The sequence below is a fragment of the Cannabis sativa genome, chromosome 8 (genome assembly GCF_029168945.1).
Source record: "Cannabis sativa cultivar Pink pepper isolate KNU-18-1 chromosome 8, ASM2916894v1, whole genome shotgun sequence".
Classification (NCBI taxonomy): Eukaryota; Viridiplantae; Streptophyta; class Magnoliopsida; order Rosales; family Cannabaceae; genus Cannabis; species Cannabis sativa.
In genome coordinates, this window is record NC_083608.1 from 24,514,248 (window position 1) to 24,539,152 (window position 24,905).

The 24,905-nt window shown below is 37.6% G+C and overlaps 4 protein-coding genes and 2 non-coding genes across 15 annotated transcripts; 4 read left to right on the top strand and 2 right to left on the bottom strand.

Annotated features, from left to right (window-relative positions):
- Positions 1–7,330: 7,330 nt before the first annotated feature.
- Positions 7,331–9,178, bottom strand: LOC115717351 (uncharacterized). Its single transcript, XM_061103261.1, has one exon. It carries the CDS (start codon positions 9,176–9,178, stop codon positions 7,331–7,333), a length of 1,848 nt encoding a protein of 615 aa, XP_060959244.1.
- A 241-nt stretch (positions 9,179–9,419) lies between these two features.
- LOC133030713 (small nucleolar RNA R71) lies at positions 9,420–9,526 on the top strand. Its single transcript, XR_009684261.1, has one exon. It is a non-coding gene; the product is annotated as a small nucleolar RNA R71 (small nucleolar RNA).
- A 3,883-nt stretch (positions 9,527–13,409) lies between these two features.
- On the top strand, positions 13,410–17,756 carry LOC115698744 (pentatricopeptide repeat-containing protein At5g39680). Of its 8 annotated transcripts, none has more exons than XM_030625904.2 (4): positions 13,410–15,944; positions 16,179–16,266; positions 17,115–17,182; positions 17,337–17,756. In XM_030625904.2, the coding sequence occupies exon 1, from the start codon at positions 13,496–13,498 to the stop codon at positions 15,617–15,619; it is 2,124 nt and encodes a 707-aa protein (XP_030481764.2). In that variant the 5' UTR covers positions 13,410–13,495; the 3' UTR covers positions 15,620–15,944; positions 16,179–16,266; positions 17,115–17,182; positions 17,337–17,756. The 8 variants fall into 8 exon arrangements, with proteins under 8 accessions (XP_030481764.2, XP_060958612.1, XP_060958608.1 ...); XM_061102629.1 differs by having other exon boundaries at positions 13,468–13,579; positions 13,742–15,944; positions 16,179–17,182; XM_061102625.1 differs by having other exon boundaries at positions 13,480–15,944; positions 16,642–17,182.
- Positions 17,757–19,940: 2,184 nt separating this feature from the next.
- On the bottom strand, positions 19,941–22,798 carry LOC115700783 (pentatricopeptide repeat-containing protein At2g01860). 3 transcript variants are annotated; one of them, XM_030628427.2, is made up of 2 exons: positions 22,457–22,798; positions 19,941–21,986 (listed from the first exon to the last, which is right to left on the bottom strand). In XM_030628427.2, exon 2 carries the CDS (start codon positions 21,581–21,583, stop codon positions 20,099–20,101), a length of 1,485 nt encoding a protein of 494 aa, XP_030484287.2. In that variant the 5' UTR covers positions 21,584–21,986; positions 22,457–22,798; the 3' UTR covers positions 19,941–20,098. The 3 variants fall into 3 exon arrangements, with proteins under 3 accessions (XP_030484287.2, XP_030484284.2, XP_030484285.2); XM_030628424.2 differs by having other exon boundaries at positions 19,941–21,991; XM_030628425.2 differs by having other exon boundaries at positions 19,941–22,010.
- LOC115703661 (uncharacterized) lies at positions 22,678–23,664 on the top strand. Its single transcript, XM_061103262.1, has 2 exons — positions 22,678–22,751; positions 22,869–23,664. Exons 1-2 carry the CDS (start codon positions 22,678–22,680, stop codon positions 23,662–23,664), a joined length of 870 nt encoding a protein of 289 aa, XP_060959245.1.
- Positions 23,665–24,572: 908 nt separating this feature from the next.
- On the top strand, positions 24,573–24,645 carry TRNAR-ACG (transfer RNA arginine (anticodon ACG)). Its single transcript has one exon. It is a non-coding gene; the product is annotated as a tRNA-Arg (tRNA).
- Positions 24,646–24,905: the final 260 nt, after the last annotated feature.

Genomic DNA, 24,905 nt, shown 5'->3' on the forward strand with positions numbered 1-24,905 from the left:
AAAGATATAAAAATAACTCTAAATCTTAGAGTTATCAACACCCCAAACTTAGAATCTTGCTCGTCCTCGAGCAATGACAACACAAAATAAACAAAGTAAAACACAACAACAAATTTTTACACAAAAACTCAACATACAAGACAAATGAGAGATTTCATAGAAATTCAAGTTGGCCTAGCGAACATTGATGCTCTCAGAAAAAATAGAATTAAATGGAATAGGAAATTGCTTGTCGTCACTTTATATGTTGCCCCTTTAAAGTTTTTGTCATTGGATAACATTAATACTTCCCAAAAGTCACCTACTCAACAATTTATACAAGTATATCCCACCAACACTTTGAACTTTCCTACAACTACCTTAAACTTTTTTTTTTTTTTTCATTCATTTAAGCTCCATAAGTTGGATTAGTGCACTCCTCTCCACTAATGTAGTCTAAACTTATCCCCTTGATCAATAGGACTTTATTAGGCTTGTAATGTTAGGCTTGGGTTAGGGTATGTTAAAGGATGTATTTTAGCTAGCTCAACACCTAACCACTTCACTTGTCAAAAACCGAGCCTCTTCCTTATGATTTTTTCTTGACTCACTTCCCTAATTCAATACTCACAAGTACTTGATATTAAAATTAACTTCTCTTGCTATGTTTATTCTCTCTTTTTTTTTTTATTTAATTCAAATGGGTGGAATACCCCAAACTTAGTTGCAAGTATATATATATATACTTATTTTTTTTTCTTTTCTTTGATGATTTTTTTTTTTTTTATGTTAGAAAGGAATTTAATACTATATTATACTTATATATAGCAAGAGAAAGTTATTAAAAATGCATACTAATATACCTTGTGAGCTAATTCCCCCACCCCAAACTTACAACCCAACATTGTCCCTAATGTGGCTAAAAGTATAATCTTGAATTAGCTCGCCACAAATTACACTCACCGCACTCACCCCAAACTTAATGTGAAACTTGGCTCTTGACAAGTGAGCAATTAAGTTAGGACATATGTGGAAATGCAAATTAGGATTGACGTGATATGTATGATCGGGTTGCACAATAAGAATAGGCGAAACGGCTCAAACTTGGGTGACTAGGGAAAAAAATTTATTTTATAGGGAAGGTTAGAAAGGCTCAAATGTCCAAGGAAGGCCTAAATCATTTCTAAGGGACAAGTCTAACTAGGATTTCGCTTCAAGGAGGTGCACTAACCAATTCTAGATGCTAAAATTACATGTGAAATAATCGTATGAGAAATGCAAAGCATGGTGGAAAAATACAAGTAGAAACTAGGGAGGAGAGACTAAAGAGAAACATCCATAATATCCAACAATTCAGCATGACAAGGCAACAAATAAAATTAGGCAGCAACAGTAATGGAAAGAGCGGAAAATATCATCATCGAGCAGAACACTAGGCCACAGAATAACTCATAAAACTCTCAATGTCAAGCTAACAACCACATGAACAACATAAAATAAAAGTTCCAAGCACAAAAGACAACACACAACTAGCACAATACAATCGAAAAACAAACAGCACAAAACAGAAAAATATAAAAATAGCTTAGGTATTAGAAAACTCCCTCTACTCGGAGTCCTCGTGGGGCTCCTCTGTGTTCGAAGCTGATGGCCCCCCCACGGGTCTAGAACGTGCTGAGAGAAGTCCGGGAACTTGGGATCAAAACGGGGCGTAGTCCTCTTGAATGCACGCTCCATGACGGCGTCGCGCTTCTACTCATAATCCCACATCGCGTGCAATCGACCACACATTTGTTGTTGCACTTGCTCAAAGCGATCTACGGGAGGCTCCGTGGCTGGGGACGTCGCTGGGGTAGGCGTTGTTTTTGGAGCTCGAGGTGGACCAAAATTGATAGGCCCCCGAGGATTCAGGGCGCCTTCTTCCTTCCATATTGGTACACCTGCCTCGCGGCAAAGAGCAGTGATAGTAGCAGGGAGGAATAACTTCCCCTTCCCCCGGTGTGCACAATCAGCAATCTCTTGGGCAAGGACAGCCCCTACGTCAACATCCCAACCCATTCTAAGGCAATATAGCATCCAAGCGCGGTCTCTCCTGACGGTCGAATCATGTGAGGTGGGGCATAGGGCAGTTTGCACGAATGTATACCAACATTTCAACTCGTGCTCCAAGTCAGTGCGCCGAAATTGAAGATTGCCATAATTATCGAAACCCCATTCGGACCCTGGCTTAGCAAGCACCGGCATCATGTCACCCACAGTCTCGTCGCTCACCTGCCCTTTTTGCGCGGAGTATTGGCACTCGACAGAGTTTAACCCAAACAGGTTGTTGATTGCTGCAGCTGAAAATGAGACTGGGACTTCACGCACCACCACTACAGTGGGCCATTCTTGGGATAGGAAGTTGGCGTAAAATTCCTTGACAACTTCCATGACCGCCGGCTCTCTTTGCTGGACAAAAAGTCCCCAATCTCGCTTATGAACCGTTGCACTGACCCATTCGGGCAACTCATCAATATCCTCAATATCGGCTACTAATCCACGCTCCATATAAAAGTCCTGATTGTCCACCTTCTCGTGATACTTTGTCTCAGCTGCTTGGCAATGGAACTTGGGAATTTCATGCAGTGATTTCTTTTTATTCTTGTTGGCGGTTTTCTTAACTTTCGGCATTTTATTTTCTTTTTCACTTGCACACTACCCCAACACAATGAATTTCTTCTTTGCTTTCTTACTCACTGATGCCCCTCAACACAATAATAACTCTTACAATGCACTTCACTATCCCCAACCCAATCTTGTTCAAAAATCACCTCTCTTTGACCATACCACACTAAGTCAGATTTTGACACATTACACACATTCCATGTAGTACTTGGCCATGATAACTTCCTCTGTGTAACTCACTCAATGCCCAACTTATCCAACACCACTAATCTGTTCAACTTGCAATATTTCCAACACTACAACAAATTCCAATTCAACACCATCTCACTAATTATCACCATCATAAAAGCCACTGCAGAGAACAGTTTGAAATTCAAATGCACACCAACAATGTCCAAGTTACAACCCCAATTTCAAACTATCAATGTAACCCAATCAACTCCTTTATACCAAAGAAACCATCTTCCACGCATCACTCTGTTCACAATCCCTGTTTTTTTTTTTTCACATTCACTAATTTTTTTTTTCCAGCCCAATATTCTTCAACAATTCCACCAAAATCCAATTCAAACCATCCAAACCAAAATTATCACACTACTTCCACACTTAAATCACAAAATAACTTCCAATTATGCAATTCACAAAATACTAGCAGTCCACTACAGCCACCAAGTATGCACTAAAACCCAAAATAACTTTCAAATTAATTTACCCAATCAAAACTTAGCTTGAACCGGTTTCTTGACTCGGGTTGATGTAAGTGCCGACTGAAATGGCTCAGCTGGGTGGCTTCGAAGTCAGGTGGATCCGTTGAGTGTGAGCTGGTTCGTGCGAGCTGCTGGATTCGTGGATGTGCAGGGACTGTGATGCTCGGAGGTGTGTTCTGGTGAAGTCGTGGTTGGCTACTGGGTTAGTATCGAGTGAGGGTGGAAGTTCGGTTGAATGGAGATGAAATGCTGGGTTCGAACTTGGAGGTGGAATGGCTGGTGATTTGGATGATGGTGCTGGTTCAGGTGGTCACGGTGGAGGTTGGTGGTGCGGTCTCAGGTCAAATGGAAGCACGGTTGAGTGAGGGTCGACTGGAACTTGGCTCGGGCAGTGCGATGGTGCGGTTCGAAGAGCCTGGAGCTGGTGCAATTTGGTGGTTCAAATGGTGAGTGGAAGCTCTGATTCAGGTGAGATTGTGGGTAGTTCGAATGGTGGGGTGCGGTTGAATGGGGGTTTGACTGGGTATCGTGTTTGCTTGGTGAATGTTGAACGGCTGAGACAAAGGGGAGTGAAGATGATGATGGTGGATATAAATGTGGTAGGGTTAGGAACTATTGGGCTGATCATTGAGGAAGTGGGCTAGTCAACAACATCATGGGGCCCAGTTGACCACCAATTAAAGCCCCATAAACACTAACTCACTTGTATTTATTTTCTTTGTTCATAACAGGTTGGTATTTTTGGGTAAAAGATGGTCAACCCAAGTACATCAGCCCAAATGATTGGACTGACATAAAGTTTGTACCCAATGATTGTGTCATTAACACATTTTTCACTTGTTCCTCTCGACCACACCAAGTACTTGTTTTTTTTCTTTTTCAAAACCCCAATCCTTTGATCAGCCCAAAACCAAAACTCCTCTTGCTAAGCCCTTGCTATAGCAACTAAACAGCATCCTGCCACCCCAAACTTAATGCTTTTGCCCAATTCAAAACTTCTTCACTTCCACAGCCTTTTTCACTTGATTCTCTGCACAAAGAAAAGACACAATCTCAATTTCACCATGACAATTATTTATAGCTAATTATAATATATATAATTTCTTTTTCTTTTTTTTTTCTATATTTTTTTTTCTTTTGCTTTTCTTTCTTTTTTTTTTCTTTTTTCAAGGGGTGCCTTCATTGAGAATTTTTTTTCTTTTCATTCTTTTCATCATTTTTTTTTCCATTCAAAATTTTTTTTTCTCTTTTTTTTTTAGGCACCCCAAATTACAATGATCAAGCATCTTTCAAAGAAATCGAGGTCTTTTCTCGGTTGACCGCGCCTCTCCAATAGTGTTTCAGCCGCTACCCGGTCACTTTAAATTCCCTCCCGGATTGTTGATCTTTCACTGTAATCGCACCAAAAGGAGTCACTTCTTGCACAGTAAACGGGCCAGACCAACGAGACTTTAATTTTCCAGGAAAGAGTTTGAGCCTTGAATTAAAGAGTAAAACTTCTTGCCCTTTTGCAAAAACTCTTTCCTTGATTCTATCATCATGCCATCTCTTTGTCTTTTCCTTATACAATTTAGCATTCTCATATGAAAACAAACGCAATTCATCCAACTCGTTCAGCTGTAACTTTCTTGCTTCTCCAGCTGCTGAAATATCCATATTGAGATTTTTTAGTGCCCAAAACGCCTTGTGTTCTAACTCCACGGGAAGATGGCATGCTTTCCCATAAACTAGGCGATATGGAGACATGCCTAGAGGAGTTTTATATGTTGTCCTATATGCCCAAAGTGCATCATCGAGGCGTTGGGACCAATCTTTTCTGTTGGGATTTACAACCTTTTCCAATATGCCTTTAATTTCCCGATTAGATATTTCAGCTTGCCCGTTAGTCTGTGGGTGATAGGCAGTGGCAATTTTATGTTTTACACTATATTTTGCCAAGAGGGCAGCTAACACTTTGTTCACGAAGTGTGTTCCCTCATCACTTATCAAAGCTCTAGGAGTCCCAAACCTTGTAAAGACATGTTTATGAAGGAATTTCATAACCACTCGAGCATCATTCTTCGGACTAGCAATTGCCTCCACCCACTTTGACACATAATCCACCGCCACTAGAATGTAGAGATTCCCAAAGGATTGTGGGAAAGGTCCCATAAAGTCGATACCCCACACGTCAAACAATTCCACCTCCAAAATACAATTAAGAGGCATCTCATTCCTGACGGAGATGTTTCCCACTCGCTGGCAGCGATCACATTGTTGAACAAAAGCATGAGCATCTTTAAAAATAGAGGGCCAATAATACCCGGATTGAAAAACCTTGGCCGCCGTGCGTTGTCCACCAAAATGGCCACCATAAGGAGCTGAATGACAATGCTCCAAGATGCTTCTAACTTCACTCATTGGCACACATCTCCGCATAATACGATCTGGGCACTGCTTGTACAAGTACGGCTCATCCCAAAAATAAAACTTGCTATCATGAAGGAACTTTTTGAGCTGCTGCTTGGTAAAATCAGGTGGATAGGCACCTCCAACTAAGTAATTGACAATGTCTGCGTACCATGGTACCCGTGTTTGCTCTACCACTAGCAGTTGCTCATCTGGGAATGAGTCTTGAATTTGTAATCCTCCCTCTAAGTGGCTGCTGTGATTGTTAGTTTCCAACCTAGAGAGATGATCTGCCACTTTGTTTTCTGTCCCTTTTCTGTCTCGAATTTCCAAGTCAAACTCTTGTAGCAACAAAACCCAACGAATAAGCCTCGGTTTAGAATCTTTCTTGGTTATTAAATACTTGATTGCCGAGTGGTCAGTATACACAACAACCTTGGTTCCCACAAGATACGATCTGAATTTCTCAAAGGCAAAAACCACCGCCAGCAACTCCTTCTCAGCAGTGGTGTAGTTAATTTGGGCATCAACAAGAGTTTTGCTTGCGTAATAAATGGAATGAAAGATCTTATTCTTCTGCTGCCCAAGAACAGCCCCAACGACAAAATCACTTGCATCACACATGAGTTCAAAGGGCAATGACCAATCGGGTGCTACAATCACGGGGGTCGTAACAAGAGTTATCTTCAACTTCAAAAATGCTTCATTACATTCAGCGGTAAACTCAAATGGTCTATTTTGTTCCAGCAAGTTACACAAGGGTTTGGACACCTTAGAAAAGTCTTTATGAAGCTCCTATAGAAACACGCGTGTCCAAGGAAGCTTCTTATGCCTTTCACCGTGGTAGGGGCTGGTAACTTCTCAATCACTTCTAGCTTTGCCTTGTCAACTTCTATCCCCTTGCTAGACACTTTGTGACCCAACACAATACCCTCTTGGACCATGAAGTGGCATTTCTCCCAATTAAGCACCAAGTTGGTTTCTTCACATCTTGCTAACACTCTTTCCAAATTCTCCAAACAAACCCCAAATGAATCCCCATAGATAGAGAAGTCATCCATGAATATCTCCAAAATACTCTCAGCCATATCCGAGAAAATAGCCATCATACACCTTTGGAAAGTCGCGGGAGCATTGCACAAGCCAAATGGCATCCTCCTAAAGGCAAAGGTACCATATGGACAAGTGAAGGTGGTTTTCTCTTGATCTTCTGGTGCTATAGAAATCTGATTGTAACCCGAATATCCGTCAAGAAAGCAATAAAACTCTTTTCCCGCCAAACGATCCAACATTTGGTCAATAAATGGCAGCGGGAAATGATCCTTCCGAGTAGCATTGTTTAGCTTCCGGTAGTCCATACACACCCTCCAACTGGTCACGGTTCGAGTGGGAATCAACTCATTGTTTGCATTGGCCACCACCGTGACTCCTCCTTTCTTGGGCACACATTGAACAGGACTAACCCATGAGCTATCCGAAATTGGGTACACAATACCATAATCTAGCCATTTGATCACTTCTTTTCGCACCACTTCTTTCATGACAAGATTCAATCTTCGCTGATGCTCAACAGAATTGCTACAACCAGCTTCTCAAAGTATCTTGTGCGTGCAAATTGTTGGACTAATACCCCTTATGTCCGCCATAGTCCACCCGATTGCTTTTTTATGCTTTTTCAACACCTCTAGCAAGGCACCTTCATCTTCAACTACCAAGTTTGATGCTATAATAACTGGTAGCATGTCATTCTCCCCCAAATAGGCATACTTCAGATGGCTTGGCAAGGGTTTCAACTCCAACTTCGGTGGTTCTTGGATGGAGGGTTTTAGAGGCTTAAAATTACTTTCCTTCAACTCCAAAGATTCAAAGGGCTTCTTGAATTTAGGAATAGGTTGCAATGGCTCCACCCACGCAACTTGGTTGTCTTCATCTTCTCTCAAGTCTTCAAGCTCATTAAAAGAACTGATAAATTTCTCATCCTTCCAAGCTTCCCTGTGAAATTTTTCAGCCACTATCGAGTCAATTACACTTATGCGGGAGCACTCTTCTATCTCATCCGGAAATCTCATAGCATTGAACACATTAAAGGTGACTTTTTGGTCATTCACCCTCATTGTGAGCTCCCCATTTTGCACATCAATCAGAGTTCTCCCGGTAGCAAGGAACGGTCGACCCAAGATAATAGGCACATCTCTATCAGCTTCATAGTCTAGGATGATGAAATCAGCTGGAAAAATGAACTTGTCAACCTGTACTAGAACATCTTCTATTTTTCCTTCTGGATGGGCCATGGACCTGTCAGCAAGTTGCAATGTAACAGTTGTAGGACGTGCTTCACCAATACCCAACTTCTTAAAGATCGACATAGGCATGAGGTTGATGCTTGCACCCAAATCACATAAAGCTCTTCCAACATCCCGCCCCCCAATAGAACAAGGGATTGTAAAACTACCCGGATCCTTCACCTTCGGTGGAATCTTACTTTTCAACATGGCGCTGCATCCTTCGGTAAGAGCTACAGTTTCAAACTCCCCCAACCTCCTTTTCTTCGTCAAAATGTCTTTTAAGAACTTGACATAGTTCGAAATTTGTTCCAATGCTTCCACCAAGGGAATATTGATATGGAGCTGCTTCAACACATCTAAAAACTTCTTGAATTGCCCATCTTGCTGCTGTTTCCGAAATCTTTGAGGAAATGGAAGGGGTGGTTTAGTACATACTGGTGCGGATTGCTGACTGTCAGATTGCTGACCCGATGCTGTATCAACTGGTCTGGTATCAGCAATTTCCTGGGCAGTTTTTTTACTCAATTTTTCGTCATTTTGGATTGAAGTGGGTTCCCCACTACCCTTTATTTCCTCCTCGGAATTTTTCAGATGCTTGCCACTCCTCAAGTGAATGGACTTGCATTGTTCCTTCCCATCCCTCCTTGGATTTTCTGTGTCGCTAGGCAAAGACCCTTGCGGCCTAGCTTTTAATTCATTGGCCAAATGTCCAAGTTGCAACTCTAAGTTTCGAAGAGAGGCAGCTTGACTTTGTATCACCGCATCATTTTTGGCCATATAATCCCGCATTAGACTCTCCAAAGAACTTGGTTGGGAATTTTGAGCATGTTGTGGATGTCGCGGTTGTTGTGAAAAACCCGGTGGATATGCTTGTCTTCCTTGGGCTGGTGCGGTGCTTGAGCTTGCTCCTTGACCCCCCCAAGACAAGTTAGGATGATTCTTCCATGCTTGATTGTAAGAGTTTGAGAATGCCCCATTGTTTCTATTAAAATTCTGATTACCCATGTAGCAAACGGACTCCGGATTAGATGGACACTTCTCAAACGCATGCCCTTCTCCACAAAACACACATGATACATCATCACTTTGAATGGCAGCAGCTGGTTGAATATTTTTAGCGTTCCCAATACTCAAATTCTTCAAAACATTCGTCATGGAAGCCATTTGAGCTGTCAAAGCCGTTATTGCATCTACCTCAAGGACTCCCGCCACTTTTCTACTTGTTGGAGCTCTTGTGTTGGACCATTGGTAGTTGTTACTTGCAATGGTCTCCAAAATCTCAAATGCTTCATTGTAAGACTTCGACAAAATAGCACCATTGGCCGATGCATCTAGCACCATTCGAGAAGCTGCATTCAAACCATTATAAAAAGTCTCCATCTGAATACAATGTGGAATGCCATGATGTGGACACTTTCGCAAAAGTTCCTTAAACCTCTCCCACGCATCACTTGTGGACTCATCTTCAAGTTGCTGAAAAGACATGATCTCACTTCTGAATTTTGCATTTCTAGTAGGAGGAAAGTATTTCCTCAGAAACTTCTCAGCAAGGTCATTCCAATTGGTCACAGAATCAGGCGGCAAAGTGTTGAGCCATGATCTAGCTCGGTCTCGTAGTGAGAATGGGAATAGCTTCAACCTTAACACCTCTTCACTCACTCCTTGGATCTTGAAAGAATCGCTCACCTCCAAAAATGAACGGAGATGGAGGTGAGGATCTTCAGTTGGCATCCCACTGAATTGCCCCACGGTTTGGAGCATTTGAAACATCACTGGCTTGAGCTCAAACTGCGGTGCTTGTATTTCAGGCCTCACAATGCCTGGATTGAGCTCATTAAACATGGGGGCTGCATACTCCCTTATAGCCCTTGCTCGATCATCTGCCAATATGATGGGATTAACAATTTGTTGAGCAATCCCCTCATCATGAAAATTCTCAGCCATGATGTCTCGGCCCTTAGCCTTTTGAACCCTTCTTCTTCTTCGGAATGTGCGTTCAATCTCGGGATCAATCGGAGCAAGTTCAAAGTCCTCTTGTTGGTTGATACACTATAGATACCTGAGATTTCAAAGACAAACCAGCAAGATTAAAAGCACAAAAATTCTTAGAATGTCAATTAGTTGATAAAACAAAATTTAGAACTTAAAGTCCACTTTTGCAAGACCCGCGCCAAAAACTTGTTGTGAAAATTATATTGCTTTATAATTGCGCAAGTGTACACAATCACAAACAAGTAATACAATGATAAGTAATCAAAGTTCATCTCCACAGGGACTTTTTACTAAATAATGTTAAATCAACTAAAAGTAATTCCAAGAATTTCAAATAAAAATAAAATAAAGTCACACATTAATGCATGAGAAAAATTTATAGCTTTGATTCTAAACTTGAGACTAACTTTTTAAGCTAAATAAACTAAAAATGAGAAGCTAAAAGTGACTAAAGTGGTGGTAATTTCAGATTTGGAAATTAGACTTGGGTGATTAATTTCCACTTGTATGTCCCAGTTGATACAAAGAATGACTCAAAGAATGACTCAGCAATCCTGGCAGAGTTAACAAATTTCAAAAAAAACCAGCAAGCTTTTTCCAAATCTTGCAATAAACCATTCATAATCTCACAATGCATTCCTACATCAGTTTAGATCACAAATAGCCTAATAAAGCATCAAATCTTTAGTTATGCATGGTAGCAAAATATTCCTATTTCACTACTAATTAATACCTAAAAGAAAAGGTAAAAATCATGCATCAATTAGAGGGGTTCACCTAGGTCTTACTTTTCCAAGTAAGATCTAGCTTGGTAAATGTTAAAAATGGCCACAAATTAACATTCATTCAACATTTCATCACAACTAATTGAACTAAGACAAGATTACTTCATCATTGCAAAATCAAAACACTAGTCCATACAAGGGTTCATAACCACCCAAATCTCAAAGAGTTTAGTTCATAGCTGAAATTAAAAACAACAAACCAGAAAATAAATTGTTCATGGAGTTAAAGAGAAAATTAGAGAGAAGAAAATGATACAAAACGAAGTGGAGAGCAAGAGAGATGAGTGGTGAGCTCAAATCCTTTCTTTGGTAGTTGCCTTCTTCTCCTACTTCTCAATCTTCTTCTTCTCTTCTTTGTACTCTTTCTTTCTCTGTACCTTTTTTTTTATTTTCTGCTGTAAGTTTCGTACCCCTCTTCAAGTGCAGCCACCCTCTTTCTTCTAATGTCCTCCTCTTTTTCTTTTTGCCCCCCAATTAGGGTACCAAAGTTTACCCTAATTGGAAATCCCAATCATCACCCACTTGTCCTTCATTTTCCACATGTTTGTTGAGTCAATAGCCAAATTCCGCCACCTCAGCTCCTTTCTTTCTTCATTAAAGCCAGCTGGACTATCTGCCAAAATAAACTTACTGGGCTGACAAATTGCTACGCGATGATTGCTATAGCAATGCCAGTCAGCAATAAGCATTTTTCTGCTCCTTTTTCTCCTTGTCCCAAATATTTCCAAATACCTATTCTTGTATTTTTTCTGCTTAGAACACATAAAAACAATAACATAAGTCTATTTAACACTTACTAACACACACACTTCAATTTATTACAAAGGCACAACAAACTAAACACAATTACATAGTATAGACATTAATTGCTCCACAATTCACATTAAAATTCAAGCTTAAAAATATAAAAATAACTCTAAATCTTAGAGTTATCAACAGTAAATCAATGACATGTGCATTCTACTTTAACTTTAACAGAATATCATATTACTTAAAAGAATATTCTTTATTAATTTTATAATATTATTATATATATTTAAAAACAAAAATTATGTAGATAAAAATTATATAGATATTTTATATAAGAAAAATTTAATTTAAATTTAAAATACTTAAAATATTGTAGATATTTTATATAAGAAAATTTTAATTGTAAATATTTTATATTAGTCTTTTGGTCGTATTTTAGTGTGTTTATATTATTTAGTTTCTTTTTTTTCGATCAATATATAAATAGAGTGATACTTAATGATTTTTATGATTTTATCGATCGATGCATTTCACATGATTTTTAAAGGCACGTGATCTTGAAATATAATTTATATAAATTATTTTCTAGTATCAAAATCAAAAGTATTTTAAGTCAAACTATATTTGTAAGGTAAGTCAAACTTGATATATCATGATTATATAAAGTACTAATTATTGTTAGGAGGCATATATACACTAATGTTGCCCCAATAGTTAAAAAAAATCTCAAAAATTAAAATCTTAAATCTCATTTCAAAAATTAAAAAAATAAATACATTATTTAATTAAAAAAAATTAAACATACATATATTGTACTTAACATCACCTAATTAAACCTAATTAAAAAGAAAACTAATTATACATGCAATGCACGTAACATCAACCTAGTATATAAAAAGGTATAAAAGTTTAAAATACGGTGTAATAGTATTTTAGTAAATAAAGTGTATTTTTGTATTTTTTTATGTAAAAATTTCATCATTCTAACCCCTCTTAAAATAAATAAATAGGCTAATTAAGATTTTTACCCATGAATTTTAACATGTACTAAATCATGCTCCCTAAACTATTCTGGCCATTAAAAATTTCTTCTAAACTATTGAGATTATTGGTTTAAGGACATTTGTCTAATTTCATTAAATTTTACTAATTCGGTGATTGTCTATGAACTAAATTATGCATCCCGGACTTGATTACTACTAAACTATGCCCCTCGAACTTTGACATATGCCAAATCATATCTCTTGAACTTTTATCATGGTAGACTTTTCTTACTAAAATTAGATAAATGTCCTTAAATCTAACAATCTCAATAGTTCGAGAAAATTTTTAGCGGTCTTCAAAGTTCGAGGGTATGATTTGGTACATGTCAAAATTTAGAGGGTAAAAATCCTAATTGGCTAAAAAGTAATCTAATCTCTTTGCAATAATAATAATAAGAGAAATTTTATTTACACCCCAAAATTTTTTTAAAATACCCTATTTCAATAATTTTTATTTTATATAAAATTTATATCTTTAATTGTAGTAAGTTTTTTAAATTTTTTTTCTTTCAATTCATATTCTTAAAAATTATACTTATCAAACAAAAATAAATTATATTTTAAATATTATGACAAAGAAATTAAAATAAAAAATTATTTGAAGTTTTTTTAGGAAAAAAAAAAATATATATATATATACATGAGTTAAAAAAATTATAAAATTAAAATCAAAATAAATATTAAAATTAACATGATATAATGTGAGGAAAAAATTAAAAAAAATAATAAAAGTAATTTTTAAAATTTATTTCAGTTTATATATATTTTTTTTTTTCAAGAATAGAGTGTATTTATCATACCAATAATAATAATAATAATAATAATAATAATATGAAATCCACCATCTAATGAGAATAGAAGACTATCTACACTCGCCATGAACAACTACTACTGCAGCGACAATGGCCATTCTTAAAGCTACACCAAGGAACTCTCCTGTTTTTCTGTTCAAAGCTACAGAACACATAACCTCCTCTGCTGATCCGGTGAGGCTCCTGAAATTTGCTACTGATACTAAAAACTTTAAGCTCGGAAAAATAATCCATGCCCATTTCGTCGTTGTTCCGAACAACGCATTAGATAACGGTAGTGGTGTAGTTCACACGAATTTTCTGATCAATTTCTACGCTAAATGTGGTCAAATTCAGATTGCTCGCCAGCTGTTCGATTGTATGCGTGTGAGAAATGTGGTTTCTTGGAGTGCATTAATGGCTGGTTACTTGCATAATGGACGTGACTTCGAAGTTCTTGGCTTGTTCAAAAGTATGTTTTCTCTGGATCATATATGTCGGCCTAATGAATTTGTAATGACCACTGTTCTTTCTTCCTGCACTAATGGTGGGAAAGTCCACGAAGGCAAGCAGTGTCATGGTTATGTTTTAAAGTCTGGGTTGATTTTTCATCAGCATGTGAAGAATTCCCTTGTTCACATGTACTCAAGGCTTTCGGATATGGAAGGGGCTATAAGAGTTTTCAATACAGTACCAACTAATGATATTTTTTCTTATAATTCATTATTACATGGGCTACTAGAACTTGGTCATCTAAAGGAAGCAATACAAGTTTTAAGTAGGATGGTGGGTGAGTGTCTGAAATGGGACAGTGCTACTTATGTTACTGTTTTTGGCCTTTGTTCTAGTCTTGGAACTTTGAGATTAGGTCTAGAAGTTCATTGCCAAATGTTGAAGGCTGACATTGAGCATGATGCCTTTGTTAACTGTGCGATCATGGATATGTATGGGAAATGTGGCAAGCTCATTAATGCAGTGAATATTTTTCAACGCTTGTTAACTCGTAATGTTGTCTCCTGGACAACAATCATGGCTGCTTATTTTCAAAATGGGTACTTTGAGGAAGCTTTGAACCATTTTGTAAACATGAAAACAAAAGATATTGCACCAAATGAGTACACATTTGCTGTGTTGTTGAACTCAAGTGCATCTTTGTCAGCACTGAAACATGGAGCTCTGTTACATGCCTGTGCTGAGAAGTCAGGTTTTAAAGATCATATCATTGTTGGAAATGCACTGATCAATATGTATGCCAAGAGTGGCCACATAGAAGCAGCGAATGAAGTATTCTTAGACATGACTTTTAGAAACTCTGTTACCTGGAATGCTATGATATCTGGGTATTCCCATCATGGGCTTGGTAAGGAAGCTCTAAATGTGTTTCGAGATATGATGACTGCTGGAGACTATCCTAACTACGTAACGTTTGTTGCTGTACTTTCTGCTTGTGCTCATTTGGGTCTGGTTCAACAAGGGTTCTATTATTTGAACCAACTGATGAAACAACTTGGCATTGAACCTGGAGTTGAGCACTATACCTGCATTGTTGGGCTTTTGAGCAGGGCTGGAATGCTTGATGAAGCTGAGAATTATATGAGATCTGTATCAACCAAATGGGATGTAGTTGCCTGGCGCACTTTACTGAATGCTTGTTATGTGCATAGAAATTATGGCTTAGGCAAGCGAGTTGCAGAGATTGTTGTAAAGATGGATCCTGATGATGTAGGAACTTATCTACTGTTATCAAATATGTATGCCAAAGCAAGCAGGTGGGATGGAGTTGTGATGATTCGAAAACTCATGAGGGGAAGAAACATTAAGAAAGAACCTGGAGTGAGTTGGGTGGAGATAAAAAATACTACCCATGTCTTTGTTTCAGAGGATAAATTGCACCCAGAATCTAGACAGATTTATGAAAAGGTAGGGGAGTTGTTGAACAAAATCAAACAACTGGGGTATGTACCGGATGTTGCTGCAGTGTTGCATGATGTAGAGGATGAGCAGAAAGAAGAGTATCTTAGCTATCACAGTGAGAAGTTGGCGATAGCATATGGCCTAATGAAAACACCTTCTGAAGCGCCTCTCCGTATTATTAAGAACCTCCGAATGTGTGATGATTGCCACTCTGCTGTGAAACTCATTTCAAAACTCACAAACAGGATAATAATTGTTAGAGATGCCAATCGTTTCCATCACTTTCAAAACGGATGTTGTTCTTGTGCAGACTACTGGTGAAAGGTAATTTAAACGAGCTAAAGCAGCAAAACTATACATCATGTATCAGCACAAATGACACCTGAGCATACTCCTGAAAGTGAACGCATCAGACTCTTGACTATCTTCTGTGTGTTATCTTTGTAGTTTGACCACCATCCATTTATAAAATTCTTCTTTCAAATCTTGATACTTAAGCAGGCTTTATTCGAGTCACCCTATCGCGTTTACTACTGCCTTGTGGCAACTTCAAGAGGATTGTGGAATGCTTTTCTGAATTCGATTAAACCAAATTCAGATCAACATTAGATCACTTTATGAACTGATGATCAACATTTATGCTCTGGTAGGTTGCTTCTAAGCTAATTCAAGTTTTCCATACTCCTGCAGCTTCAGTTTACAGCCTTCCTAGTCCTTTTAGTGTAGAAGTTGTGAATTTTATAACCTTATTTGTTTCATACCTTTTTGAATCAGATAAATTTGTATGTATGTATATATAGGGATATATAAAATTGTTTGCATACATAAAGCATACTGCATACAACCTGTGGAAATAAAATTCTTGTCTCAAATAATGCAGGGAGGTGTTTTCCTCTTTTTAAATGCTCATATGTTCCCCCATTATTCTTTGGATGACTCACCCAACGCTGGTGGAAGATTAGCATTTGGTAAGAGAATTGTCTCACCTTTTCTATTTCTTGTTTTTCTTTTCCTCATTTATTTATGTTTACCAGCTTTTGAACTATGGTTTACATATGTTTATTGATATTAATATTGTAGATTAATTATATAATATATTTAGGTGAAAAGCATGTCTTGCTCTAGTAGCTACTGCAGATGATATTATTAGTGAACAAGTAAAACCAAATATGAATAAATTTAATAGGTAACATATGACATACAAAGTACAAACGGTTGCGCCATCTAGGAATTTCATTTAAAAAAAAAATCACCCTTTTTTTTGACTAATAATGCCTTCTATGATGAAATTAGCGAAAAAAGTTTTACTTAGAACAGTGTATGACTAATATATGCTTTTACAGGGAATTTTATTTGTAATATTTTTGGGATGTAGTTGAGAATGAGTTTACTAGACTGAAAAGTGAGAACTCACACATCCATCTTCCCTCTTCCACATTTATTCTCCAACTTTTGCATTTTGGTTGATGTTTTAGAACTTGCTTTCTAATATAGGACATGAGACATTTTTGTTGTTTATTCTGTGATGTGCTCCATTTAATTTTGAATTAGGATTAGATTTCTGATCACTGCTTTGCTGCACGAAACTTAGTTTTAGCTGTATTATACAACTCAACATATGTAAATCTCGTTTTTCTGTAAAATTGTACCTTAAGAAGCAGAACGTTTGTTATTAATTTTGTGGCTTCGTGAAATAATTCATCAGTATTTCTTATTCCTTTGTTTTAAACAGGCAGTTTCATTGATGAATTCATTTGAAAATCTTTATTACACTTTTCAACAAGCCTACTCATTTGCTATTTTTGCATCGAAGTAGGATTTAAACATTGGTGGGCGTTTCATATTCTGGTGAGAATCAGCATAAGATCGTTCCGTTTATGCAAGGTAATGAGTAACACTCTTCACATTCTCTTTTCCCTTTGTTTTTGCACACTGAGGGTGGCAAAGTTATATGTTTAAAAAGGTTTCCCTCTCTGTTAGGGTAGGGATTTATTTGATCGTTGGAACTGATTGTTTCAATTTTATTCTGTTTTTGAAGATTTAACAGATTGGTAAATCGTGACGTGGTTTTCATTGATTGGCATGGCGGCAAAGAAGTCCTTCCAAAACACATTGAGGATAATGTTGCCTATCTTATGTACTGTTATTAATGCCACTTCTTACTTGTATGCAATCACTTGAAGATGTATGCATGAATTCTTGCAAACTATAAGGACTGTTGTCCCTATCTAACTCCAACTGTATATACTCAAATCCCTCTTGAATACAAAAATCTTGCAATCAAACAAAGCTTTTCCTATGTAAACTTGTCACTTTCAACCATCTTTCTTCTTCTTTTTTTTTTTCGAGAAATTTTCTTTTGTGTGTAGTCAAAGCTGGCTTAAGCGGTAAATTCAATTTTAAAAAAAAAAATACTTCATAGATTCTAAAATAAGCAAAATTTTTAGAATTATGTGTATTGAGACTACAAGATTTTATCATTTTTTTTGCAAGTGCTTAGTGTTTATTTGTTAATATAAACATTTATTATGTATACTTTACATTATACAAAAATATTTATTATATTATATATATGGATAATAAAAAATAGAGCCTTTTAATATAGAAGGTCTTGTGCAATGACGTAAGTTGCCATATACGTGGGCCGGCCTTGTGTGTAGTGATCCTTAGGAGCAAATAAGGTATATTGTAAGCTCGCAGGTGTTAGGGTGATAGTGGTGTTCGGGTGTTAAGTGTACATGAAAAATACTAGTAATGCTACCACAACTATACTTTATAATACATCCACTACTAGTTTGGTGTAGATCTCATGGTCCTACCCTTGACCACTTCAGGTTGTACTACCCTTTATGTCAGTGTATCTAGTAACTGATCGGTTATCATTTATCTCTCATTAGGGTGCTTGGATGTAGACTTGTTTACTCTTTTCATCCGCTTTGTTCTATGTCTTCTCGTATTCTATTAAGTTTTAATGAGCATCGTAGAAAACTTCTCGAGTTAGATTATTGATGTTGCTCCATAAAATCAAATTAGTAAAATGTGCAGATAGAATATGATGAAAATTGAAAATATTAGTAATTAATTATTATTGAAGATACAGAAGAAAGTAAGTATGAAAGAGATACTAATACATGATTTTTTATGTGGTTAAAATTCTAAAATAATCCTAGTACATGAGTCACTACTATATTAAGTTGAATTTTTTTTTGCAACAATAGTTTGTGAATTTTGGCAACTTTTAAGCTTAAGAATCAAATTCAAATCCTTTTCAAGAGTTATTTGGTTGTTCATCCCCATGCCTTAGAGCCTTCTCGTGGTGTGAGATGCGAGGCTCATCCCCGAGCCTTGGAGCCTACTCCTAGTGCGCCATTGGGGATCCTTTTGGCGACTTGAGATGCAAGGCTTATCCTTGAGCCTTGGTGCACCATTGGGAAGCGTTATCGCATTGCAAGATGGAAGGCTTGTCCTCGAGCCTTAGAACCTTCTCGCGGGCGCCATTAGGGAGCCTTCTTATGGTGCAAGATGGGAGACTCTTCCCCGAGCCTTGGAGCCTCCTCGACAAATTAGATTACATCTCTGGCCATGTTTCTCCCGTTCTTCCTTAATTTGAAGGATCTAGTTTCCTATGTTTTGACAATGTCATTGTGTTCACTTTTACAAACCCTACACAGCTTATCAAAATAGTATTATCACATCCAAAGCCTATTTTGCAATTGTATGGAACTTAACTGATTTTAATAATTTTATAAATGCACACTGTTCTTTTAATTGTATGGATTTATTATACCTTGCTGCCACTGAGTTTAGTACTGGACATTATCCTCTATTTGTTTGTCTGTTGTGGAAGCTCTGGAACTGCAGGAACTCTTGGATTCATGAGGGTATATCCCCCTCCCCAGATCAGATCCTTCGCGACGCTTCAGCTTATATGGAGCATTATACAACCTGCAACAAGAAGTCTCCCAGTTTGTCTCCAGCTTTGAATGATCATCTCCAACACAACAACAACTGCCCACCCTCTTCAACCTTCCATCATCGGCTTTTGGTGGATGCTGCCCAAGATTTGCAACTTCTTAAAATGGGCTTTGGCATGACCATCCACACCAGTTCGGGTGAAGTTCTCCTTAACTTGGCGAAGCCTCAAAACGGCATCACTACACCTTTGCTAATGGAAGCACAAGCACTTTATTCAGCAGTATCCTGGTGTCATGAACATTCCTTTTATCCAGATTGCATTGTCTCAGATTGTAGTGTATTAGTCAATTATATTTGTAACAATGGAACTCATAATTTGCATCTTAATCCTTTTGCAACTGGAATCAAAAGCTTGCTCTCTTCTTTCCCTAAAGTGTCTCTTAGCTACATCCCAAGAGAGGCCAATTTTGCTGCCCATGGTTTAGCTAAGACTGCTTTAGGCTTAGAGCAGGAAGCTTTATGGATGAGCTCTACTATCCAAAATGCTTTATCTCATGTACCTTGTACTTCAAATTCTGATTAATGAATACAGGTCTTTCTCTCAAAAAAAAAAAAAAAACCTATTTTGCAATCAAACAGCATCCAAAATGATTCAGTGGAACAAAAATATCAGCTTTTCGCAAGACTTGCACCACCATACAACACATCAGAAGCTTTCAATGCACAATTGTTTAAAACTTCTTTAAATTTAAATAAAGCTTCTCGACAATTCAATTGGAAAGACAATTACAGGATTTATAGACACTTCAGTTCTCAAATTACAACATAATTTACAGGGTTCTCAATGAAACAGTTTACACCCTATCCGTTCATCAGATCAGAACTTCAAAATCTCATAACCAATTTCTCCCTTTCCAATTGTAACAGTCGAGAAATTAGTTGTTTATCCAATTTGAATCCTGCCAGCTCTGCTTCCTTGCAGATATCCTTACACTTAGCCAACCTCCCAGAAGCCATGTAAAGTTTAATCAAGTCCTTGTAAACATCATATGTGGGTGAGAAACCTGATTCTTTTAACCTTGCAAAGTATCTTGAAGCCCTTGAGACATCATTCAGAGCAACAAAAAGTCTGATCACAACACGATAAGCTGGAAGATCAAAGAGAGAATTTGATTCCTCCATTTCCCAAACCACAGCTAATGCCTCCCTATACTTTTTCTCTAAACAGCGGCTATGAATCAGCGTTGTATACATAACTATACTTAGGTCATTCCCTGATTGTTTATACCATTCATATAGGCTCTCAGCAATTTCAAATTTCCCAAGTCTAATGCATACTTTCATTATAGATGTACAGTCCTGCTGGCTCAAAGTTAAGTCCTGTCTATCTCCGAGCTCATTTAATAAGCTCTCCACAAGAGCATATCTTTCAGGATTCTTTCCAAGCTCTATAATTACTTTAGCATATGCGCTGGAATCTAACATCATATCATTATCTTTTGCCAATGATAATATCTTCCAAGCAAGATGCAAGCTACCTCCTTTGGTGAATCCTCTTACCATTGCCTCAATCACACTTCCACTAGCCGAAGCCGATCCAACAAACCTCCTCAAATCAAATGGAACTTTCAATGCATGGTTCCTAGCCAGCACCTCAACGGTAGAAGCTAAAATCCGGTCATCTGGGTACAGATGAGGTTGTTTCTGAACCCAACAGAACGTCTGCAAAGCTCTTTCAGGAAGATTTAGATGACCCAGTTCTCGAACTGTCATTGACAAGGACCCCTTTTGCAGAAACTTTGAACACTTGTTGAGAACTAAGGACACATCTTTTTCGGCCGGAAGATTCTTTATCTCTCGAGCTAGGCCAATTAGAACACCAGGGCTCTTGTAAACTTGCTTGGATAGAGGAGCACGAGAAAACATTGTTTCAGGGGTACCTGCCCTTTTTACATGTTTCTTCGGTGTAGGAAGCCCCAAAGGTCGAAGCATGTGAGGAATTGGGAGTGGAAGGGATCTCTCTCTACCCAACTTCCCAGGCTTTTGAGGTATTCTCCCTTGGAAAAGCGATGTAATAGCCTCAATTTCATCTGGACCCCAAACAATCTCATTACCATCTTCACTTCCATTTTTTTCTTCACCCTCTTCATCAGTCATATCTGGGGGACATGTTTCCTTTACAGTTTTCTTATTCTTCAAAAACAAATTCGTCCCAAGGTTGGGAGGAAGCCTAGAACGCATTGGATATCGAAGGTTCTTTGTTAGTTTTCTCCTTGTTTTGGGATATCCCATCACAATCACTCTGCTATGCCTTGCAAAATTCCCATATGGAATTGAATACAAGCCAGCAGTCAATAACCTACAATCCATTCCCAAGAATTAAGAACTAGGGTTTATGAATTAGGTTACCAAGCAAGCTGAGTTTTCAACTTATTTGTCATCTACCAATATCATGGAATACTTGGCATGCAACAAATCCAGATTCTAATTCTAGTTTCAAAGCAGACTCCCAACCGTGATTTTGATGAGGTGAGTACCCCGAAACTCAATGGCTCAATCAATCAGTCATTAGTAAGATAAAATTTGTCTGATAAGATGCGTGGTGGATCGGTATGGATGGTCGGATAGTGGAAGTTTAAAAGCAGCAAGGTGGAGGTTACCAAGAATGAAATAGGAGGCTAATAATGAGTGAGTGGTGGTGCAAGTGATACTCCAGCTCTAACCGTACTGTTACGCATGATCAACTACACAGAATAATATCACCACAACGCTCCTGTCCTGCACATGAGATAAGTCACTGTACGTAATTCAGACCCGACAATTCTTGACACAACATCAATTATAAGACTAGAAAACACACAAAAATAAATAAGAATAAAAGATCATAATAACAAGGCATGTAAAAACTAATAGACATTAGCTTTCAAACACGCGATTATAGTCCATAAATCAGCCTTTGGAGCCTGATAGCAAACTCTGAATGATTTAGTGACTATACTTGAGTAATTGTTCTTAAAATCCTTAAATTCTCTAGAAATTCGGGCAGCATAATGTCTCAACAATTTAAAAACCTATATAAAATAAACACATATACAATAATCCCAGAGCAGACAAATAATTTCACAAGAAACTCCGACTATCACAGCAAACATACAAGAACAATAAAGTACTGCAAGAGATAAAGCATTAACACTAAGCAGAAAATTCCAACAGCATTCCAGATAAGATAACAGTCATACAAACCTTATCTCTTCTTTTCCTCTTGCAATAGGATGTAAAGCGTGTCTATTATAAACTGAGAAAAATGGTATCTCTCTCGCTCCTGAATGAATATTAGAATTACAATCACAAAATCATCTAAAAGGCTCAAATATTCATAGATGCCCAAAATGACAATTACTAACTTCAGAGTTTCGGGTTTTGGAGTGTGGGGGTCTCGATTTTGGGCTTGGCTTGGGCCGAGGATGGCCGGGGACGGCGGTGTGGTCTGGGCAGAGGGCTGCCACGCGAGTCAGGGAACAAGAGAGAGGGAGAGAGCGTGAGAGAGAATTTATTTTGTTTCTTTTTTAATTTTAACTGTTTATTTTAGTTATTTTAATGAGTTTATTTTAGTTATTTTAACTGTTTCTTTTTTTTTTTTTTAAGATGTTATCAGTCATTATAAGTGTTTTCTTTTTTGCTTCAATGTTGCTGGTTTGGCTGCTGTAGCAAGGGACTCTTTCTCCTCTCTGCTGCCGTGGCTAGAAGCTACAGCCAATTCTGTTTCCAGCGAGATGATGGGGCGTGTAATAATGCTATGTTGGGCTTTATGGGCAGCGAGAAACGATCTGGTGTGGAATAAGCGGGTTAGAAGGGTGAGTGACGTGGTGGCGTTTGCTAATTTGAGTCTTGACCATTGGATAAAAGCTCAAGGAAAGGGTAATCTACCCTTGTTGTCTCCTCTCAAAGAGGGAGACGGTGCGGAGCAGTGGTTAAAACCGTCTTCGGGTATCAAGCTCAACGTAGATGCGGCCATCTTTGCCTCCTCCCTCAAGTATGGCTTCGGATGTGTGGTAAGGAATTCAGCTGGTGAGTTGGTCTCTGTTTTTGCAGGGATCAAAGATGGTTCGGTTGCCCCTGAATTGGCCGAAAGCATAGGTATCAGGGAGGCTCTAAGTTGGCTCAAAAATAATGCATACACGCGGGCTACTATCGAGTCGGATAGCCTTGTCTGCGTTGAAGCTATTCGGAGCGAAGAGTCTCTTGTTTCTGTGTTCGGTTTGGTGGTTGAAGATTGCAAAAATATTCTTAAAGATTTGGTCAATGTTTCAATTTCTTTTGTTAAGCGTTCTGCGAACTGTGCTGCGCACTTTGTTGCCCGGCACTCTGTTACTTTCGCTGAATGTATGTTTCCCATTAACAGTGTTCCTTTGAACTTTTTGTCTATCTTGGAGAGCGATTGCTCCTTTTAATAAAAGAACACTTATTCAAAAAAAAATATTAATATGAGAAATGCTAAAAAGTATCAGTGGTGCCAAGCACCCTTTTACGTGTCAATATCGCTATTAGTCTAATTAAATATCAGGTTCCATATAGTTTAATATTATAGCTTTTAAAGAGTATCGCTAGTCAAAGGCGACACGTCTTAAGGGTTTTAAGCACCATTAGTGCCCAATAACAATGCTCTATTAATATATTAATATATATAGAAAATTTTTATGGTAGGTACCCTTGTTTTGTCTTATATATATCAATATATATATAGAAAAATTTTATGGTAGGTATCCTTATTTTGTCCTATAAAAATGTCCTATATATATATAAAGGAGAAGTATTAGGCGGTGACATGACGTTCTAAAATTACTTAAAAATTATTTTTCTTTTTTCTCCTTAATTTTTTCAATTTTTTTTTAATTTTTTAAGTATCAGGCGATGACATGACGCTCTAAAATTACTTGAAACACTTAGGTCGAACTATGCTAATCTGTCGAGTCGAGCAACACTTAGGTCAACTTATCCCGACCAGCTCCTTAATCAGTTAATTGGACATCACGTGTCACTTGAGCAATTTTTAGGATACCACAAGAGTACAACATAAAAAAGAATATAAAAAGGTATATTTTGTAAATAAAATTTTTAAAATGTATAAAATTTTGTAAAATCATATTATTGTAATTTTTTATTGTTTTGTGTATTTCTAGAATAATCTCATTTAAAATATATTTTCATATCCTCTACATACAAAAATGGGGACAAAATCCCCTAAAATGAATTTATGTCAAAATTTCATATAAATCAATCTTGACATTCCCATATATGACTCTGTGTGTGAAAAAAGAGAAGAAACGAAAATATATTTATTTAAGAACAATGTCACAACGACTCTGTGGCCCAATGGATAAGGCGCTGGTCTACGGAACCAGAGATTCTGGGTTCGATCCCCAGCAGAGTCGATGATTTGGTTTTGTGTACTTTTATTTTAATTTTGAGAGATAAATGTCATAAACCACATGTGTGTGTGTGTGTAATTTATATGTGCAGGTAACATTACTCAAAATAGTCCTTTGTCTTCACCCATATCTACTCAACTTTGTGAACCTAAAACAAACGATAAGGCTTATCTATGGCTGTTACTTCCACTAAATCATCTGGCATTAACATTTAATAGCTCCTCCGTTAACACATATATTTTCATTTTGTGAAGAAAACTAAG

Excerpts from the sequence above, each read along its gene's own strand:
- LOC115717351 (XM_061103261.1), bottom strand. The coding sequence starts at position 9,178 with ATGACGAATGTTTTGAAGAATTTGAGTATTGGGAACGCTAAAAATATT.
- LOC115698744 (XM_030625904.2), top strand. The coding sequence starts at position 13,496 with ATGGCCATTCTTAAAGCTACACCAAGGAACTCTCCTGTTTTTCTGTTC.
- LOC115700783 (XM_030628427.2), bottom strand. The coding sequence starts at position 21,583 with ATGGATTGTAGGTTATTGACTGCTGGCTTGTATTCAATTCCATATGGG.
- LOC115703661 (XM_061103262.1), top strand. The coding sequence starts at position 22,678 with ATGGCCGGGGACGGCGGTGTGGTCTGGGCAGAGGGCTGCCACGCGAGT. Across the intron at positions 22,752-22,868 it reads ACAAGAGAGAGGGAGAGAGC|TCATTATAAGTGTTTTCTTT; the intron begins GTGAGAGAGAAT and ends AGATGTTATCAG.